The 21,641-nt window shown below is 36.9% G+C and overlaps 1 protein-coding gene across 1 annotated transcript in view; it reads left to right on the forward strand.

Moving 5' to 3' along the window:
* Positions 1-20,447, forward strand: part of KBTBD12 (kelch repeat and BTB domain containing 12) — an 84,865-nt gene extending 64,418 nt beyond the window's left edge. Inside the window, exons 5-6 of the mRNA XM_003762486.3 lie at positions 7,907-8,104; positions 17,220-20,447. Of these exons, the coding sequence (XP_003762534.2) occupies positions 7,907-8,104; positions 17,220-17,386 (365 nt within the window). The 3' untranslated portion in view covers positions 17,387-20,447. The remainder of the gene's footprint in view (positions 1-7,906; positions 8,105-17,219) is intronic.
* Positions 20,448-21,641: the final 1,194 nt, after the last annotated feature.

Genomic DNA, 21,641 nt, shown 5'->3' on the forward strand with positions numbered 1-21,641 from the left:
TCAGACTCTGAAATATTGTACAATTAGCTTGTGAAGAAAATCAAAAATGCAGGTGGGCATAATATATAGGGATTGGGAGTTCAATGTAATGGTTTTTAGTCATCACCCAGAGTTCTTTCTCTGGGCGTAGCTGGTTCAGTTCATTACTGCTCCATTGGAAATGATTTGGTTCATCTCCTTGCTGAGGATGGCCAGGTCCATCAGAACTGGTCATCATATAGTATTGTTGTTGAAGTATATAATGATCTCCTGGTCCTGCTCTTTCATTCAGCATCAGTTCGTGTAAGTCTCTCCAGGCCTTTCTGAAATCATCCTGTTAGTCATTTCTTACAGGACAATAATATTCCATAATATTCATATACCACAATTTATTCAGCCATTCTCCAACTGATGGGCATCCATTCAGTTTTCAGTTTCTAGCCACTACAAAGAGGGCTGCCATCTGGCTCTGGATCTAATGAGGAGTCCACTGTATCACTTTACAAGATTGCTCAAAATCAATAATAATAATAATCAATAAACACTTATCAAGTGCCTACTATGTGCCAGATAGTGTGCAGAGAAACAATTAAGGTATTTCTGTACTTCTTTACAGGAGAACTGCTGGCTTCAATTACTAGAAATGTCTTCTTTATAGCCTTCTAAGCTGTTGTGAAAGTTCACTTCTTTGCTTAAGAATTCAACTCTTTGCTGCCAGAGAATCCATGTTTTATCAAAGGCAAATAAAGAACAAAGAAGTGAACTCATAAGATGTTGGACAGTTTGAAGGAGGAAAAATTTGAAATTTTAACCATTGAGAATGAGATAAGAAACCAATGAGACTCAAGAAAAAAATAAGTTTCTTATTTTCATCACCATACTCTTTTCAACAAACCACTTTGCCTCCAAAATGTGAGTCAGATAATAATTTGGTTTTAGAAAAGGGAGTCTAAACATACTGTACTACATAGAAATGTCATCTAACTCATATTTCAAGCAGACATATTCAAAAAAGAAGCATGGGTAAGTGAAGATATAGGTCACATTTATATAAGGATCTCAAAGCACTTTATATACATTATCTTATTTGAGCCTTGCAACAGCCTTGTGAGGTAGGTGCTATTTCTATTCCCATTTTACAAATGAGGAAACTGAGGCTGAGAAAAAATATATATGCAAACACACATACATACATATATATATTTGCATACAGATATTAAGTGTATATATACATAAAGAAGTAAAATAAGCACCAAGAGTGGTAAATAGAAATAGATTCAGGAGAGCAATGGAGTTCAAAAGAATATTATATACAAATAGCATAATAGAGATTCAATTCATAACATAAAGAAATTATGTTATGGGCATTCATATCAAATTACAAAGTTTTGCTATTTATTATGTGAATAGCACATAGGAATTAGCAAGAAAAGGGAATTTTACAATTAACAAGAAGATAGATAAGTTTCCTAGTGGAACTCAATTAACCAAGAGGAAGAAGCTGTTAAAGGGAAGATACTATGTGGTGGAAGAGAGTACCTCATAGTGGGCTTAATCTGAAAAGGAGTTAGCAAAGATCTTCATCATGAGCACTTTTATAGGAGAAATTGAACCTCAGAGGTTTCACACCATAATTTGGAAAATTTCAGGGGAGAAGAGAGAAATCAAGGTGGAAATAAGGATATATAATGAAATCTTGGGACTGTCTTGAAGAGGCAAACAAACGTCTGGGAAAGCCTGTGTTCCCATCAGAGTTATCTTAAAGATGCTAACAAGACAATCTGGGTACATTATAGCTGCCTTAACTATGGCAATAAGACAGTCTGGGAAACTATGTTTCCATTAAGGTTATGCTCACTAGAAAGTCTTGGGAAACTGACCTAGTTGGCAAAGGAGCAGGATGGGATTTATATCATACTTACATATGTAATAAAAATAATTATAAAGCAGAGAAAAAAAGGTTAGAAATAATGTTGCAAAGTATAGAATCCCATAGATATTGAAGATAATGAAACTGGCTTTTTATATTAGACATAAAAATCAACTCTGTATTGATCTTAAATTCTTTCTCGAACTCAAAGAATAGAGGTGAGTACTCAATCCTGAGGGCACATAAATCTAGATACCTAATGAAGGTGATACTAGAACATGGCTGCTTGACTCCCTAGTGACCATGAGTTCTTTCCCCACGATGGGGTGCTTTAACACCAGTATGGCACTAGGAGTCTATATAGCTTTTTATAAACTATATATAAATATATAGCTATATAGCTATATAGGAGACTATATAGCTTTTTATAAACTACATAAGAGAAGAAAACTCTCTTAGTTGCCTAGGGGTGTATGCAGGAGTTTTTTCTATATTATGTTTCCTGCATAATATATTTATTTATTCTATTTTCCTGCTTTATTCATTTGATACTTGGAAGGGAACTGAGGACATCTAGAGGAGCACTAAAAACGAACTCTATTCAGGTGATACCAGGAAATATCCCATGTTGGAACACAAACAATGATGATTTTGTTCCAAATCTTCCAAGACTGAATTCCATCCGAGTAAACTTAGATCTTCAATATGGACTATTGATAACACATAAGACATGGTCATTAGTCTTTAGAGGTTTTTAATGTAAACATAAATACATGAAAAGTTAAACAATACATGAGATGCTATGAGGTGATATCTGATTGTCAAATGAGTAATAGAGACCCATACTTTTCCTTGGGTTTAATCCCGATTGTATCAAGTATACCAGATTAGAAGTAAAAATAAAATTTGTAGCATGAAGCTGAGGCAACTCCAGTCCCACCTATTTAAACAAGCTGTTGAGGCCAAAACTCAGGAAGTAGATAAAAGAACAGACAGTAACACAGATTATCACCATTTTCCCCACAGAAATCTGATTTAAATCATTCACCGGAAGAGGAACACTAAAAAGGACTAGAAGTTTCCCTAGTCAACAATCATTTGGCTTTCTCTCAGTAGAACATGGCAGCCAAGAGTAAAACCAGTTAGAATTTATAAAATCTTGTAGAAAATAATGGTGAAAGATTGTGAACAGTAACACCACATAAAATATGAAGAAATAACAGAAAGAAATAATAAATTTATGTGAGAAAACTTGGTAAAAAAAACTCAACCAAGCAAAGTCATTTTAAATAAAAGCATGAAAGAAATAAACTAGAAGTAGGACAACACCAAATGAGAATGGAAAAGATGTGAAGATTTTATAATAAACTCTTTTCACCATCAATGGCAGTAGACCCACCAAAACACCATAGAGCTCAACAAAAAAGCCAAAATGGTAGTAAAGAAAACACAAACTGAAAGAGCAGAAGGATTAAATCAAGCATACACAAAGGAAATCTGTGCTACAGGTGATTAAGGTTGAGACTACTGAGGGACTGATTGTGGAGATATCTGAGGAAGGGAAGAATACAAAAGGCTAAAGGAAGAATACAAAAGTAGAATTTTGTAATTACCCTCAAAAAAGGTTACCTTGAAAATACCAATAGCTACCAACTCATATCTCTATAAATTTTTTATGAAAATAATCCATACAAGCCACAAGGTTATCCTCAATAAAGTTATGAAAAGGAAACAAGCCATACCTCTGGAGCCACACAATTGACTCAAAGTGAAGCAAAACAATTTCATTCTTATACCTTGTGTAACATGTAAATATTTTGTTGCAGAATATTGAATGACACAATGAAGTCCACTATCTAGACATGGGGACTAGACATTTAAGTAGTCTTAACTAGTTCATAGCTAGTTTTACCACCTATGCCTAAAGCAAGGGTGAAATTTAGAATGGATTCCCACTTCTATTTTTAAAAAATGTACTGACAATGGAGAGAACAGTTGCCTGTTGTGAAAATAACAAAAACATAAATGTCCCAACACAATGAGAGTCAGGGAGCACAGCAGAATCTGATTATGTTAAGTCCAAAGTCAGCTTCTCTAGAAGACCATTCATGAGAGACATCCCTCTTTGTGCGATAGTCCAAAGTACTCAAGTTTAGTCTGACTATCCACATATGAAAATTCAACTGGATGAAAAATTCCAGTATCCAAACTAGGCGATACCATTCAGCTGACCACCCATAGAACAAATTTATCAGTACATATTATTTTGGAAAGATGCTAGAAGAATTTTAATTAAATATTTCTTTCTCCAATTGATAAAAGGATAAAAACAGGCAGTTTTCAGAGGAAGAAATACAAGCTATTAATAGCCACATAGAAAAAAATGCTCCAAATCATCATCCATGACCTGGACATAGAGTTGAACAAGAAGAGGAAAAAAGGCTGAATTATCTTTGAAAAACTGACTGATACTTTGAATAATAGATGAATAAATAAATGGAAAGATATTTGCCATGTTATATAAATACAAATGTGAGACAGTCCTTGCCTTCAAGGAGTTTTCATTCTAATAAGAGAAGAATACGTATGATAGGCAGGGAGTTTTGTTCAGGGTAATCACAGCCCATGCTTAAAATAACAATCTTTGTTGTTGTTTGTTCTTTATTTTTAGAAGATTAATGACATCGTGAGTGATATCTTGACTTGTGCATGGATTGGATTTAAGTGAGGCAAAGTTACATAAACTCTTCAGCCTCACTCTTTCTTTCTGAGTAATCCAAGTCCAGTGGTAAGGCAAAAAGTCAGGATGACTGGCGATGACCTGGGATGCAGTGAAAGACCTTAGCATCTCTGATGTCTGACCAAGTTCTACTTGGTCCATAGAAACTACTTCAACTGTCTGTGTGGCTATTGGGACAAAGTGTTTTCATCTACCTATTCTGCTATGGAAAGTCTAAGTACTTGGGATAGACATCCCCTAACTCACCCAATAGAATTGAGACTTGTCAGTTGTCCTTAACCTGGTTTAACCTGTCTGTAGAGAAGGTTTACCAGTGTGGCTTCTGCACAAATTACAACTTAGAGTGGGAGTTGGATGAACCAGGTGAAAACCAAAGGTAAATAAGAAGTCCTGAAAAGAGATCAGCAAACCTTCACACCAGGTGCCAGTCCTCTGAACATCTCATACGTTTAAAACAACAGTACTACTGATTTAATTGTTTGAACCAAAACATGAGATGAGGAACGGAAGAATAGAGAAAATATGTTGTAGAAAGAGAAAAGTCAAGATGGTCAGAGTGTAGAACATTGCCAGTAGAACATGAAATAACTCCAAACTTTTCTCAGAATCTGAAGTATAAGTCAAAGGTTCTGATAAAGGACTCATTTCCAAAATATATAGAGAATTGACTCTTATAAGAAATCAAGCCATTCTCCAATTGATAAATGGTCAAAGGATATGAACAGACAATTTTCAGATGATGAAATTGAAACTATTACCACTCATATGAAAGAGTGTTCCAAATCACTATTGATCAGAGAAATGCAAATTAAGACAACTCTGAGATACCACTACATACCTGTCAGATTGGCCAGAATGACAGGGGAAAATAACGCAGAATGTTGGAGGGGATGTGGGAAAACAGGGACACTGATACATTGTTGGTGGAATTGTGAACACATCCAGCCATTCTGGAGAGCAATTTGGAACTATGCCCAAAAAGTTATCAAACTGTGCATACCCTTTGATCCAGCAGTGTCTCTACTGGGCTTATACCCCAAGGAGATACTAAAGAAGGGAAAGGGACCTGTATGTGCCAAAATGTTTGTGGCAGCCCTCTTTGTAATGGCCAGAAGCTGGAAACTGAGTGGATGCCCATCAATTGGAGAATGGTTGAGTAAATTGTGGTATATGAATGTTATGGAATATTATTGTTCTGTAAGAAATGACCAGCACGACAAATACAGAGAGGATTGGCGAGACTTACATGAACTGATGCTGAGTGAAATGAGCAGAACCAGGAGATCATTATATACCTCAACAACGATACTGTATGAGGATGTATTCTGATGGAAGTGGATTTCTTCAACAAAGAGAAGATCTAACTTTGTTTCAATTGATCAAGGATGGACAGAAGCAGCTATACCCAAGAAAGAACACTAGGAAATGAATGTAAACTGCTTGCATTTTTGTTCTTCTTCCCGGGTTATTTATACCTTCTAAATCCTATTCTCCCTGAGCAACAAGAGAACTGTTCAGTTCTGCACACATATATTGTATCCAAGATCTACTGTAACCTATTTAACATGTATAGGACTGCTTGCCATCTGGGGGAGAGGGTGGAGGGAGGGAGGGGAAAAATCGGAACAGAAGTGAGTGCAAGGGATAATGCTGTAAAAAATTACCCTGGCATGGGTTCTGTCAATAAAAAGTTATTTAAAAAAAACGAATCTGAAGTACATCTTTTTTAACCATAATAATCTGTTGATAATGTGTGACTTCAAGTTAAGAAATGCTATAATCTCTGAAAAATTCTAGAATTTAAGATCACCTAAAAAGTAATTGAGGGGTCAACCATATGATAGATGATGAACAGGTTGTAACACATCATCAATGAAACAGAGAAAGCTTCATAAAAGAAATTGAGAAATGTATATCTAGGGGGGATATTATTGAAATATTGAATATTGAAAAAATCAATAGCTACCAACCCATAAAAACTACTTTCTCATCTCTATAAAATTTTTATGAAAATAATCCACTCAATGAAAGCAAAAAGAAACCAACAGACATCTTAAATGTCCCATTGTTACCCACATAGTATAAAGGTGTTGAGGCTGAGAAGGGGGATCCCAAAAGTCCCAGACCTATGTTACAAGATATCTCAAAAGAATTTGCAGACTTGAACCCATCTCCTAATCAAGGGGCAAAGTTTATTAAAAGTAATGTGATGCTATTACATGTACGTATGAGTTCTAAGAGAATCCAGTAAAGAGACTAAAGCAAGGAGATATATTTATACAGCTTTCAATCATAGATAATGTTATGCCACAGTTCTTTTTTATTATCCTGACTCAGTTTCCCTAATTATCCTGACCCAGTCCTGACAGTTTCTCTAATTGTTCTGCTTTGGCTTATAATTGTCAGCTCAAAACTCAGTCCTGCAAAACCTCCCCTCCCTCTTTATCAGAATTTGATAAGGATAAAAGATCTTATGTTTAAGAATATCAGAATGCCTCTCCCCATCCCAAGCTATCAGAATATCAGATACCATCTTATCAAGATGCCTCCCCCCATCTCTGGAGGCTCACCCCACCCTGTCAGAGTCCCGTTCCTGCTCTCAGCTGGACTCCACCCCTGCCTCAATCTATCACCTGAGTCTGAGCCATGTGTATATAGGTCATTGAGAACTCACATTGTTTGCTGGATTCTTGAAGATGATAGTCTCATTCAGCCCTGGGACTAAACCATGGATCCATTTGGTCCCAATAAATCTCTCCCATTTAATAAATTATTAAATACTTTCTGATCTCTATCTTGCCTCAGTTTCTCCTACATTACAATATGTTAATTTTATAACCCAAGGATAAGGCTAGGAAGTAATCTTCCTAGAATTAAGGGTGGTCTTCACATAGATTGAGTGTGCTCAGTTTTCTGAGGCAGATTCTAAAGCCAGAAGACCAAGGACTCATTAGAAGGGAAGCCCCAAGGTCAGGGGACCCCAAAATCACATTACATCAAAGGGACCTACAGGAAGACACCTGGATCTCCTAAGAACAATTTATGAAAGCACGTGGACAAACATCATTCACTATAGCCAAACCAATGCTCTTTTAGCCACTTCTATTTAGATTTGACTGGGAAGAACTATATGAAAGCTATACACGTAGACATAATCTTTCCCTAGAAATCATCTTGCCAGTAAATACTTGGCAGGAAAGAAAAAAAAAAATCAGAAATCACTGTGACACAAATCTCCCTGAGAGTGTTCTGTCTAATGTGGGGTTTCTGCCTTTGGTCCTTGGCCATTTCACTGATCAATATGTCGTCTTCTGCAGGTGGAATCGGCTGCCTGGGTCGAGACAAAGGCCAAGTTCGTCAATGCCTTGATGCTGTTGAGATCTATAACCCAGATGGGGATTTTTGGAGAGAAGGGCCCAGAATGCCAACTCCCCTCCTCTCTCTTCGTACCAATTCTACCAATGCAGGAACAGTGGATGGAAAGTTATATGTCTGTGGGGGTTTTCACGGAGCAGGTATTGATTAAAATGGAAAATGTTTCATGCTTTATCTGATTTTTGTATTCCAAATTTGCATGCGGTAGTGATTTAAGTACATTTTGGGTATTTACATCTGGCCAAAATCTAGACAGTGCAAATGTTCTCCCAGAATTTTAATGGTCCACTCTTCAGAGAGAATTGGCAGGATCCCAGTGACGTCAGTGACTGCAAAGCTCCTACCCAAGAAATAATTTGTTTGTCTTTGGGGTTGTCTTCTTGTATATTAAAATCTCTGAAGACTTTGGGTAGCCTTCAAGGCCCTGTTGAATTTTCCAGTCTAGGAAAACAAAGCTTGCTTCAGAATTTATCAGGAAAAAAAAAAAAAAAAAACAGAAGAAAATTAAAAAACATCATGGAAGCCAGACACTAATAAGGTGTGGTGGAACACTTCTAGATTAAAGAGGAGCTGGAGACCATACTCTTTCTTGCTTCTATGGTTTGAGTTTTAAAACTCTAGGGTTAAAAAGAGAGACTGAGTCAGTCAATCATTCAACAGGTATTTATTAAGTGCTTACAAGTGAAGCACAAAGTTAAGTAGGTACTGAGGAAACAAGCAAAACCAATTCCTACCCACAAGGAAATCACATTCTAATGAGGAAGATAATATGCAAGCAATAATGCACCTACAAGGTATAGGCCAGATAAATGGAAGGTTATCACAGGGCCAGGGGTGGGGGTAGGAGGAGTGTTTTCATTGAAAGGGACTAGAAAAGGTTGGTTGCAGAAAAACTTAAGCGGAGTCTTGAAGGAAATCAGGGAAGCCAAGAGATGAAAATGAAGGATAAACTTGCAGGCATAAGAAACAGGAGAGTCTTGTGTTTAGCAATGAAGGCCATTGACCCTGGATTGTAGAGTCAATGGATCAGTGGAATAAGATGCAAGGTGCCTGAAAAGGAGGCCTCATTTCATTAGCAGTACAAATTAACTCTTTAACTGAGATGTTGGGAAATCTGAATCTTACGGTGGATTTCTTACAATTCTGTTGTGATGTCAAAATGGAGCCTTTTTTCTCCCAAACTGTAGTGTAGAAATAGAATTCAGAGAACTAGACACACACTTGTTTTTATCTCAGTACTCCTCATACAAGTAGCATCATCCATTTAGAATTATCACTGTAACCCTCATTTCCCCCCCCACTTACAATAAATTACTTAAAACTCATTCTTAAATGCTATCTAATGCACTTATATATTCATCAATTTAATTTCTTTAAGGTCTCATGTGTGTGAGGCAAAAGCACAAATTTGGATGAACTATCCTTGTATGTGCAGGATGAGTCCAATTTCTCAGTGTAACACTCGAATTTTTAAGTAGGCATGAATCTAGTAAGCAAAAGCTCAAAAGATTGGTTGCAATCAGTAAATGAGGTCGCTATATTCGGAATGACTAACTGTTTAATTCTGACCTTACTAAGAGGAACACTATGCTAACATATCTATGAAAAACATTCCTCGGGAACACTTATGTTCTGGCAGAGAGCCAAATAAGAGATCACTGTAACTGGGGACAAAGCAGAACCTTTTTTATGCTTGTGTTTATGTTAATGAATTCATAACCAAATATAATTGAAAATGGAAAGTTTTCTATTTGTTCTAAGCACTTTCTTAAGAGATGAACAACTTTCTAATGTGGCCTGATAAAACATTGCATGACAAGTATGTATATTGGTAGTCAATCCTCTCCAAGGAAAAGCAAGATTCTTAGGATCATGAGAACAGCAGTCCTAAAGGTCTGATGGGAAGAAAGAGAGAGACAGAGACTGAGACAGAGAGAGAGAGAGAGAGAGAGAGAGAGAGAGAGAGAGAGAGGCAAGGAGGGAGGGATAGAGGATGATATCATCCAATATAAAGATTGCTTTGTACATATTTGTTAACATGTTGTCTTTCCCATTAGACTGTAAGGTCTTTGAAGTCAGGACTGTCTTTTACCTCTTTTGATATGCACAATGTTCAGCACAATTATATTTATATATATGCTTAATATATGTCTATTGATTGATTGACTAATTGAAGAATGGATTGAAAAAGGAAGAGAATGGAGATAAGGACACTGATTCATTAGTTATTGTGGTCATCCAGGTAAGAAGTGTTAAGAGACTGAACTTGGAGGAAGATGGTTTTGTTGAGGTTGGGAAGGAGACCCCAGAAATTTGGGGTCGCAGACTGGTGTTGCGAGGTATCTCAAAAGAATTTGCAGGCTTGAACTCATGTCCTTGTCAAGGGTCAAAGTTTATTGTAATTGTAATGCCAAAAGTAGACTAAATTCCAAGAGATTTCAGCAGAGAAACAAAAGGAGACATATTTATCCAGCTTTCTATCACTGACATACTAATTCTATGGTCCAGAGGAGTGGTCAACAATGAATTGAGGAGTAGTCTATTCAGAATCAGACAGATTGGGCATGAGAGTTTCCTGAGGCAGACTTCAAAGCCAGAAGATTTAGGATTACTGACTTATTGTTAGAACAGAAGCCTCCTTAAAATTAGGGGACCACAAAATCATTGCTATATTATACAAGTTTCAACATGATTGTGGAGATAGAATCGTTGACTTTATCCTAAACATTTCACAGTCTTGTCTCTATATTGGTAGATCACTTCTTTCATGATTCTTCAGTAACTTTTGGCTTGTTTAAAAAGGTTTGAAATACGTAGTTTCTAGATATTTTAATCATTTTACTAATAAAGCCAAATAGTTATTAATAAAAGAATTTTATTTGACTGGCTTTCTTAGACCAAAAACAGTCATAGCTGCATGGGCTTATGGTTTATATACCTTTAGATGTTCAACAAGGAACTAAGAGTGACATGTCAAAAATATCCATGTAGAAGCAGCTAGATGGTGCAGTAAATAGAACACTGACCCTGGAGTCAGGAGTACCTGATTTCAAGTCCAGCCTCAAATAATTAATATTAACTATTGTATGACCCTTGGCAAGTCACTTTATCCCAATTGCCTTGAAAAGAAAAAAAAAAAAAACAACCACAAAAATATACTCAGACCACCCAAACCTTGAATTATTCACCCAAACTTGAGTAGAACCCAATGATCTTCCCCACTTTAGATTAAATTCCTGGTTAAGGTTGGGTAGGGTCTGACCAAGATGAGGAGAATTAATGCTATCTCATGATGTCCATCAATAAACTGAACTTTTTAAAATAAAGAATTTAGAAGGGGAGATCTCTGAATCTCCCCCAAGATAGTGGTTATTATTAACCATTTCACTATTATTCATGTCTAATAATAGAAAACTCTTCCCTGAAGTCTTTCAATAAGAATGTCTAGAATCTTGATCTCTTCTTTGGGAGTTTGAAAAATACATGATATACAAATCATTATAAATATTATTAACTATTCCTCTATGTGCTTTAGGCTGTAAAATCTCTTAGTCCCATACATTTACTCATTTGCATTTGCTTTAGAATAAAGGGGACCAATAAAACTTTATCCATCCACTTATTCAACAACTATTGATCAAGTATCTACTCTATGCATCATCCAGTGGTTATCTATTTTTAAATATATCTTTGTTTAATGCTCATAGGGGGGTCTTAAATATTCAGCCAACCTCTTCACTTTACTTTGGGAAATTTGACGGACTTGCCCATTGTAAGAGAAGCAGCAATTGGCAGAGCTACTTTCTAATCTAGGTCCTCTGTCCTTAGGTCTACCCATCTTTCTACCATGTTACTGTCCTACATTACATTCTATCACATTACATTGATGAATTGACCAAGAACTCTAGAAGTCCCAGATATTCCTTTATTTTGTATAGTTTCAAGAAAAGGGCTTGATTATAGACACATTAACAGGTGCCATAGCCAAGTTCCCTATTAAACTAACCAAAGTGGATTTTTTTAAAATAGTGAGACAAATTAATAAATGAGGTACTATTTAGTTGAAAAAAATGAAGATATTTCAAAGCTGAATTACTGGGGCTGAGAAAGAGTTATGACTAGAACAGTCTGAAAAACAAATAACTTTAATAGGTTTTGTTTGCGGTAAGTTGAATGGGGACTTTCTGTTCTGCTCCGAAATGGAAAAGTTTCCCACAATACTTTAGAAGAGCAGTGGTTAGCCTATCCATTACTCTTTGCAGTAATGTCAAACTCACTAGCAGCATAAGAAAGGCCTAGAGTCCTGTTCCAAAATACCGTCTTTAGTCAATATAATCCTGACTGACTAGTAAAACAAACATGATGGGAATGTGCAATTCATAACATGAAGTAACATATCTCCTTCTGAAAAATGTTTTTAAACATTAGTAGTTGACTTCTGGTAGGAGTATAAGAGCCTGGATTTGCTCAGTGAGTTTCAATCTAGCAAGTACAAAGACTAGGTTCAATGTATAGATCACTGGGTTTAGAATCTGGAAGTTTTATCTTCCTGAATTCTAATATCTGTCCTCATACACTTACTAACTGTGTGACCACGTGCAAGTCACTTACCCTGTTTGGCTCAGTTTTCTCAAATGTTAAGTGAGCTAGAAGTGGTAGACTTAAGGACAGAGGAGCTGGAGAAATGGCAAATCACTCCAGTATCTTTCCCCCCCCCCAAAAAAAAAACCTACATGGGGTCACAAAGTATAGGACACCATAAAACATGACTGAGCAAAAGTATAGGTATTCACCTCGTGAATGTTTCTAACTATACTGGCCAGACAATTGAAAATAAGAGGGCAGACAGAAATAAGCATTTATTAATCATCTACTATGTGGTTACAGATATCTTATTTGATCAATATAGATACTACTATCATTTTCAGTTAGGGATTTAATTCCATTCAATTCAACATACACTTATTAAATACCTACAATGTATAAGACACCAGGGATATAAAGCCAAAAAAATGAAACCAAGCTCTCAAATCCTTGTTCCTCTTTAGGGGATGGCAAAATTATATTTATGTTCCTTATCATTTTATTATAAAAATGACAATTATGTTGTTTATTACATTAGCAGTCACATCCACATTTTCCCCAGTAACTGTGGAATTCAGCATTATGTTTCATCATCAACTGATAACTGGTCATCTCTTCAGGGAGTGTTCTTAGATCTACTCAAATTTTTCCTGTTACAGAGGTTAGAAAAGTGGTAGAGACCACAGGTATTCCTTTTAGCATCATATTAGTCATGGATTGCTTTCAGCCTACACTGAGGACCACTGGGGCTATAGGGGACCCTAAAAAGCCTAGCCAGGAAGCTTTAAGTGTTAAATCCTCAGAACTGGTAATTGGTAATAAACTTTGTCTAAGGTACACAAAGTCTCCTTAGAGACTACATGGCCTGATGTGGTAAATCCCAAATTACTACACTCCCAGAAGTGTCAGGCTCCATTTGAATATTTGAATTGTAAAATGTTAAGGCTTTAAGGGATTTTAGAGATCATTCAATCCATCCAAATCATATGAAACAGACTATTTAAAAGAGATTTTGGAATACATGCCTCCTCTAGTCTGAAAATATGGATCCTTCTGCATGCATGAATATGTTACTGTGTATATACAGGTATGTCTACAAAGAAGTAACAGGGCATGATGTATCTTCCATCATCAGCTATTTAAATTGTCCCATCGGATGCAAATAAAAAAATTGGGACAGCTCTTAGCTTATAAATATATGAGCCAGTGTTGTCATTGCCATTTTCGTGCTGACCTAATAAGTTTGCAACTCAGAAAGCATCCTTTTCTGACACTGGCAGAGTTAGGAGTTATTTATTTTGACTAATCTCCCATAAAAGTTTGCTCTCCTTCATCTCATCCATTATGTGATTTAGATATGAAAGTACATAGATTACAGTAGTTATCATACATTACTGAAAACAAATTAAATTTAGACATGACGTATGATGGAGCTTGGCCCAGCAAATGCCGCAATTGATAAGATAAATCATTTCTGTAGCATCCAAGCACCATGTTTTGTGATATCCACTGGAATGGCTCTATCTAATTTGGGTTGAAAGCAGTTCTTCCAATATCTAGGCACTATTCTTTGACTAAGTCATCCATTGATAAATCTGAAAAAGGATCCATGGGCTTAAGGACAAACTCTTCCTTTGTACATGGCCATGTACACAAATCAAAGCTCTGCCTTCTGCATTAAACTGATACTGAGTGATAATCTTTCATCCTATTTTTTTCATTACTCATTAAAATGTAAAAGTTGAGGTTCTTAAAAATAAAAATAAGAACTTCTCAAAAGAGATGGCATCATCCCTCTACTGGAAGAAGCTAAAAAAAAAAAAAATCAAGTTGAATAGGAATAAACGTGAAATCCTGAAAAAAAAGGAATAAGAACTTCTCACGATGTGATGAAAGTAGAGGAGGTATACATCATGCAGGTTTCATTATCTAATAATGATTGGTAGCTAATGATAAAATGTTGAGTTAGTTTATAAACACACAAATAAACTAATAAACACATCTGTCATCTGGTATGGACCCCTAAGATTAAGGTATCAATAAATTGCCTACTGGTAGGCAGCTGAACAAGTCAATAGATATTTAAGGAACAAGTGAGTAGGGCCAATATTATGCTGGAGACATAATGCATAAAGGAGGGAAGGAAGGAATCATGTTTTTATCAACCCAGATTAGTTAATAACAGGTAGCATTTACATAACTAAGGTTCAGAAAGTGCTTTCTGAAAATTATATTAATGTGATCCTCACAACAACTTTGAAAGGCAGATGCTGCTATTTTTCCCATTTTACAGATGAGGAAACAGAGGTAGACAGGTTTAGTGACTTGCCTAGAGTCATACAGCTAGTCAGTTTCTAAGGCCATATTTGAACTCATTTCTTTCTGAGTCAAAGTTTAGTGCTCGATCCACTGGGTCACCTTGCTGCTTCTATTTAGGTGGGCAAACAAGACACTCCATCTCCCAACTCCTAGACTTTTCACTGTGTCTTATGCATAGAATTTCTCTGTCCTCATCTTCAACTCTAGGTGTCTCTGGCTGCCGTCAAGTCCCAGACAAAAATCCCGCCTTCTACAGATCTTCCCCAGTCTCTCTTAATTCCAGTGTCTTCCCACTGTTGAATATCTCCTATTTATCCTGTTTACAACTTGTTTGTTCAGACTTATTTGCATATTGTCTCCCCATGATCTGTGAAGTCCTTGAGAGTAAAGGCTGTCTTTTACCTTTCCTTGTATACCCAAATGCTTAGCACACAGTAGGTGTTTAATAAATGATTATTGACTGAATAGGGTCTTTTGGATTTAGAAAGTAGGAAAGGGAGACTATTCTAGAAGAGCTCAGGCCTAGTGCAGCACCATAGCAGAGTCCCTGGGCAGTCAGAGAACTGAATAAAGAGGCTGCCTCAGAATTGCCACAGCTGGGGTTGAGCTTTGGCTCAGTGCCAAATACATAAGGAAATCATTTGCCTTTACTGCAGAAAGCCAGAGAAAGAGACAGAGAGAGAGAGAGAGAGATGGAGACAGAGACAGATAAACAGAGAGCAAAAAAGAGAGGGATGGAGGCAGAAAGGGAAGAAGGGAGAGAGAAAGAGATGGAGGGAGAGAGGAAAGAGGACAGAGAGAGAGAGACACACCCAGGAGAGACAAAGAGACAGATAGAAACAGAGACAGATGGACAGAGAGAGACAGAAAAAGACAGAGAGACAGAAAGAGTCAGAGAGAGAGAGAGAGAGAGAGAGAGAGAGAGAGAGAGAGAGCGAGCTCTCCACATCTTCTACCCCAGGCCTAGGGAAAAAGCTGGGTGGGCCACAAGAAAGCCTTTCCTGACTTCATGTGGGTGGGCTTATTGGCTTTGTGGTAGGCAGGGTATTTAGCCTGGTGTCAGTACAAGCACTCTCTGGTGTGCCCACCACCTGGCCCTACTCAGGCAGCTTCCAAAGCACAGTGGCATCCCTCGGTGGGTTCATACACAGACTGTTAGCTGCCAAGGAAGCTGGACAAAGAAGAAAATGGGCGGGAATCTCAATTGTTCCTACTTCCCTAGAATGACAGAGAACCAAATCTAGCAATATGAAGGGTGCAAAAAAAAAAAAAAATTACCTCAGTAGACAAAATGAGTTCCATAGATAAACTAGATTTTTCTATAAGAATTTTCCTTGGAAGAAAAATGCTAGAGGCTTTCAATTAAAAAACAAAGCAAAACAGTCACTTGACAAAATAAAACAAGCAAACAAAAAAACAGTTGAAGCAATAAATAGAAACTAAGATAAAAAGTGTGTGTGTGTGTGTGTGTGTGTGTGTGTGTGTGGAGGAGGAGGGGTGGGGGGAGTGATGAAAATTTACTAAAGTGAATACATTCTAATCTATGGATCATACCTTGCCTTTCTCATACACTTCCCTCTCACATATTCTAAATTCCAGAAACTCTGAATTTCCTATTTGTCCCCCCAAAAGATCACAAACTTCCCTCATTTTGTGCCTTGTGATGCTAGTTCCAAACACATAAAGTTCTTGAATTCTCTTCACAATACATGAATACCAACGTATCACCCAAACTCTCCATTAGTATTTCTTGCACTTATTCTATAACTCACACATTTTTTAAGTTATAAGTTTCTCAGATTCCATATTTTCCATATTCTTCTTGTGTAAGACTATATTTGTCATGTGTTGCAGCCTGCTTGTCCCCACCATATGCCTTTTCATGATCCTTTGGGTTATCCTTGACTTTATTTCCTTGGAAACTGTCAGATTCCATGACTGGCAACCATATAACATTTTAGGAATCCACTGATAAGTTAACCAACAAGCATTTTTTGAGCCTCTTAAAAGCCTCTAAGTGAACCAGTCTCAGTGGCCGGTTGTCTTTTATATATCTCCTCTTTTGGGGGGATAGAGGGAGATGGCACCTTCCCATGGTGACCTATATGTAATAGCCTTTAGCAGCTGGCTCTCCAGAAGGGGCCAGTTTCATGCTCAGTTTCCAGCCTAGACCTACTAACAGATCAAGAGGAATCCCCATTATTATCACCCCCGTCCATGTGCATAGTATCACCGTAAATTTTAAAATACGGGCTCCCACTAGACTGTAAACTTCATGTTCTAAAAGTTGATCTAATGGCTTTGACCAAAACCAGTAACACCCGATCTTTTACCTTTTACTGTTTTTTTCAGATCGACATGAGATTATCTCCAAGGAAATCTTGGAGCTGGACCCTTGGGAAAATCAGTGGAATGTCGTAGCCATCGATGTCCTCATGCATGACAATTATGATGTCTGCCTTGTGGCCAAAATGAATCCCAGGGATCTTATTCCCCCACCTTCAGATTTGGTAGAATAAAGAAGTTAAAGTTGAAATACCATTACTGCAGAGATGTCAGATTGGGTTATAAATGAAGAGTTTAAAACATAGAAAGCCACATAAATTTACCTTTGTTCATTCAGTAGGTATTGAGTACCAGGCACTAACCTTGCCCTCACTGTGTTGATAATCTAGTAGGAAGATAAAACAGATAAAAAATGAACAACTTCAGTATGAGGTAAAATATGATAACCAATCCCCTCAAGAAGAACAAACTAAGTGTTTTGGCACTCGTATGGATGGAAAGAGACTTATAAATGGATTATTCAATAAGACAAAATGGAGCTAAAATTAGAACTTGAAAAGGTTGGTCCCTGAACTAGACCATTCAAATTGAACTTTGAAGAGTGAGTAAGACTTTGACATATGGAAATGGGTTAGAATGGTATTCCCAACAGAGGAAATGGCATAAACACAAATATCAAAGGCAGAAAAGCCCAATCTTTAGGAAATGGTGACTAAGTCAAGTTGATTGAACTGGAAATATAGGTTGGAGCCTGATTCCAGAGAGTCATGAATGTGATGTTAAGTTTTTTGTAGATATGAGAAGCCAATGATGGTGGGAACATCACCATGGGACATTTATTTCCTTCCCTGTTTTCAGTGATGATCGTTTTGTTGGTCTGTTTTGTACAAATATTATCTACATCTTATTTAGACTGTCTTCCCTTTGGCAACATTGATAAACAGCATAGAGAATACTGAAGTATGAAGTCACAATGTCTTAGAGTCAAGAGCTCTCTGAGAGCTATATCTGCAATGAAAGTACATCTGGCTGCAGCAATTTTCTTGTTCAAATATTATTGCACTGAGTCCCCATCCACTATGAGCCCAAAGAATCTGTCCCAATGGGATTATATCTTCTGGGGTTGGCTAAAGATGCTGATTGGAGATTTTGCTGACCCAGTCTGTTAAGGCTGATTCAACAGGGACCTAGACCAGTTGAAAATATGTTCAAGAGAATCTGCTTATGGCAACATTGATGGAAATGAGGAGAACAGATGGTAGGGCTGGTGACAAGGAATTTTGTTATCCATAATGCTGAGCAGTTTGAGTTCCCAGACATGTCCTGCTGTGGCATTTCCCAGACATGCCATGATGCTGCTTCTGAATGAAGAGGTCATGCCTCCTGGGAAATGGCTCACAGGACATGTCTAGATGATCTGAAGAAATTTCTCACCATGGAAGTTTGAGAGGAGAGTCAACTTTCCCTTGTGACATAAATGGTATTATAACCCCTGGCTTATGGGGTGAACTCTCTGTAGAAGTCAGAAAAAATGAGATTGCTTTTATTCTTTTTTTTCTTCCTTTTGTACCTATGGAAGAAACCACTGGCTCCACGTACCAAGGGCTATTATCACATTTCCCTTAGATGGAAAAGGCTTTGTTTTTCTAATTGTTCTCAGTAATCATGTAGCATTCAGACATTTTAATATATTTCCTCTATAGCCCATCTAAGATATATCCGTTTCCTTTCCTCAGCAAGCACTTTATGTAGTATCACCAGTCATAGAGACAGTTACTGTATTCTGCTGATACAACTTCGGATGCTCTCAGTCAGTCAACAAACATTAAGCATCTCTGCTAGAAGGAGATACAAAGATGCAAGTCCCTTCCTTCAAGGTGTTTGCCATCGATTTAGAAGACAACAGTTTCATACATACAAAAAGGAAAGGAGAGAATGGGAGATTCTTAGCTAGGAGACTCAGGAAGAGCTGACTAGTTGGGGCATTAGTCTGTCTTACATTCTGATGAGGGAGACAGCATGTAAATAACTAGGTAAGTATAGCATATATGCAGAATAAATGCAGGTAATCTGATAGGGGAAGGCACTAGCAGCTGGAAGATCAGAGAGTCCTCCTACAGAAGGTGAGATCTGAGTCAAGATTGAAGGAAGCCAGAGAAACTAAGAGGGAGATGAAAGGAGAAAAGAGTATTTCAGTCTTGGGGGATCTCCAGGTCAAAGGGGAGAACAGGAAGCTGCCCAGTGTAGCTGTATCAGATTTTGTGGAAGGGAGAGGGTGAAGAGGAGGCAAGTTTAAGATGATTAGAAAGAAGCCAGATGGTGAAAGGTTTTCATGCCAATCAGAAATCTTAATATTTGGTCCTAGAGATAATCAGGAACTACTGGAACTTATTATTTCAGGACAGAGGTGACATAATGACACCTGCTTTAAGGAAAATCACTTTGGCAGCTCAAATTGATGTGGGGAGAGGTTTGAATCAGAAAGAACCAATTAAAAAGCTATTTCAGGAGTCCAGAGGTTATGAAAGCCTGTACAAAAGATTCTAAGGAAAAGTGCATGACAGATGTTGTGAAGTTGGAAATGATAAGATATGACAATAGATTTAAGATAACTGGTTGAAGAAGGAGAAGATATTTTTGTCCCACTCTCTTAAGTAATCCACTCAATTGCCCATCCCCTGGGATTTGAGGTTGAGTCATTTGATCTCATTACAAAAGTGGGGATGGAGAAGAGTGGGTTTTTGTGTGCCATGTAAGTATTGATTGCATGCAATCTTTTATCATCCATAAACACATAAAAGAATTACAAAATACCAGCTTTTGAGAGAACTTTATTTTTTTAGAGGAACTTTAAAGCTTTAAAAAAAAAAAAAAAGCTTGTACTGAGACTTTTGGGACAGCTTGTATAACAGGAATAATTTAGATTATATCTAACCCTTTACATAATGTTATAAAACAGTCCTATGAAGAATTGGTAGTACAAGTATTATTAGTCTGATTGCACAAATATAAAAATTTCAACTTTTCAAAATGACTTCTGGCATAACCAAGATTTTATGGCTAATTAAAGATAATGCCAGGATCTTTTAATTGCTCATTTAGTGCTCTTCCTATCATACTGCACTGCCTTTCACTCTTTTATCCAGTGCTCAACAACACCCCTAACTCTTGGTCCTTCTGGTTTCTGACATTTTCTATGTATCTAAAAGATAATTGTTCTTATTAATCAACCATTGAGTTTAATAGTTACCACATAAAGAAAGAATGACCTTTTTTTTTAAGCATGATAGAGCAGCCTGACTTCCTTTATTTTTGTAATGCATACAATAATATTTATTGGGTATGTTGAAATTCATTCATTCAACAAGTATTTCTTGAAGGCTTACTGAAAGAAAAACACTGTAAAAAAAATCTTTGAAGCAGATGCTCACTGAAGCATTCTAAGACAGTTATCAAACAGAGGTTTTCTGTCAAATGCTTCCAGAGACCTAGAGACTTGAAACCTAACAAGCTGATATTTAATTAAAATAATTGGTTGCTTGCCCTGTCATTTTTAATCTATTTGGTCAAGAATAGGAACTCTTAAGTTTTCTTGTGTCATGACCTCCTTTGGCAGTTTGGTGAAGCAAGTAGACCCTCTTCTAAGGAAAATATTTTAAAATGCAAAAATAAAATACATAGGATTACCAAGGAAACTATTTAAAATTGAAATTAAAACTAATTACAAAGAAAATTAATTGAAATTATCAAATTATCAAAAACAGTTTACAGACACAAAGTTAAGTACTTCAGATCTAGAAACAGTATGCTATAGTCTGGAGTTTCTTATACCACAGAAATCTCAAGTTTAGTCTTTCTCCCAGGCTAGGGCTAGGGAACATTAAATGTGTTCTAAGCCAACAATAAGGACTTTTTTTTTAATTAGAAGGATGCCCCAAATCAATGATAGCTTGACAAATGTTACATTAAGAATCTTTGTTACTTCTAAATATACACAAATACTAGCCCAAAGGATGTCTTCATTAAATGTCAGACTGACCACCTAATAGACTGGAGTCTTTATTTCTCTTGCTGTTTTCTCCCTCTCCTTTTTTCATTCCCCTATGCATCTCAACACCCAATTTAGGACCACCCAGATTACTAAATGTAGTCGGTGGTTTCTTTAGGTCCTCAATTTAGCTTGTGGTTTCTTATAGCTCCAAGCATAATCCCTTACATGAAAGAGGCATTTAATAAACATATGTTGAATTGAATTAAATTATGAAGAATCAGAGATAACTCTGTCCATGCTGGACAGAGCTTGGGTTTTAAGTGTGTGCAATTAAACCCTGGCATTTAGCAGAGGGATTAAAAAAAAGTAATTTTGACATATTAACATTTAGTGAAATGTCCAAGTTAGAAAATGGTTTGTAAAGGCATGTTCAGACTTCCTGGCTAGATAACCAACAGGAACCAGTGTTCTAAAGACCAAGCAACGTGAGTGTGACC

This window comes from Sarcophilus harrisii, chromosome 1 (genome assembly GCF_902635505.1).
Source record: "Sarcophilus harrisii chromosome 1, mSarHar1.11, whole genome shotgun sequence".
Classification (NCBI taxonomy): domain Eukaryota; kingdom Metazoa; phylum Chordata; class Mammalia; order Dasyuromorphia; family Dasyuridae; genus Sarcophilus; species Sarcophilus harrisii.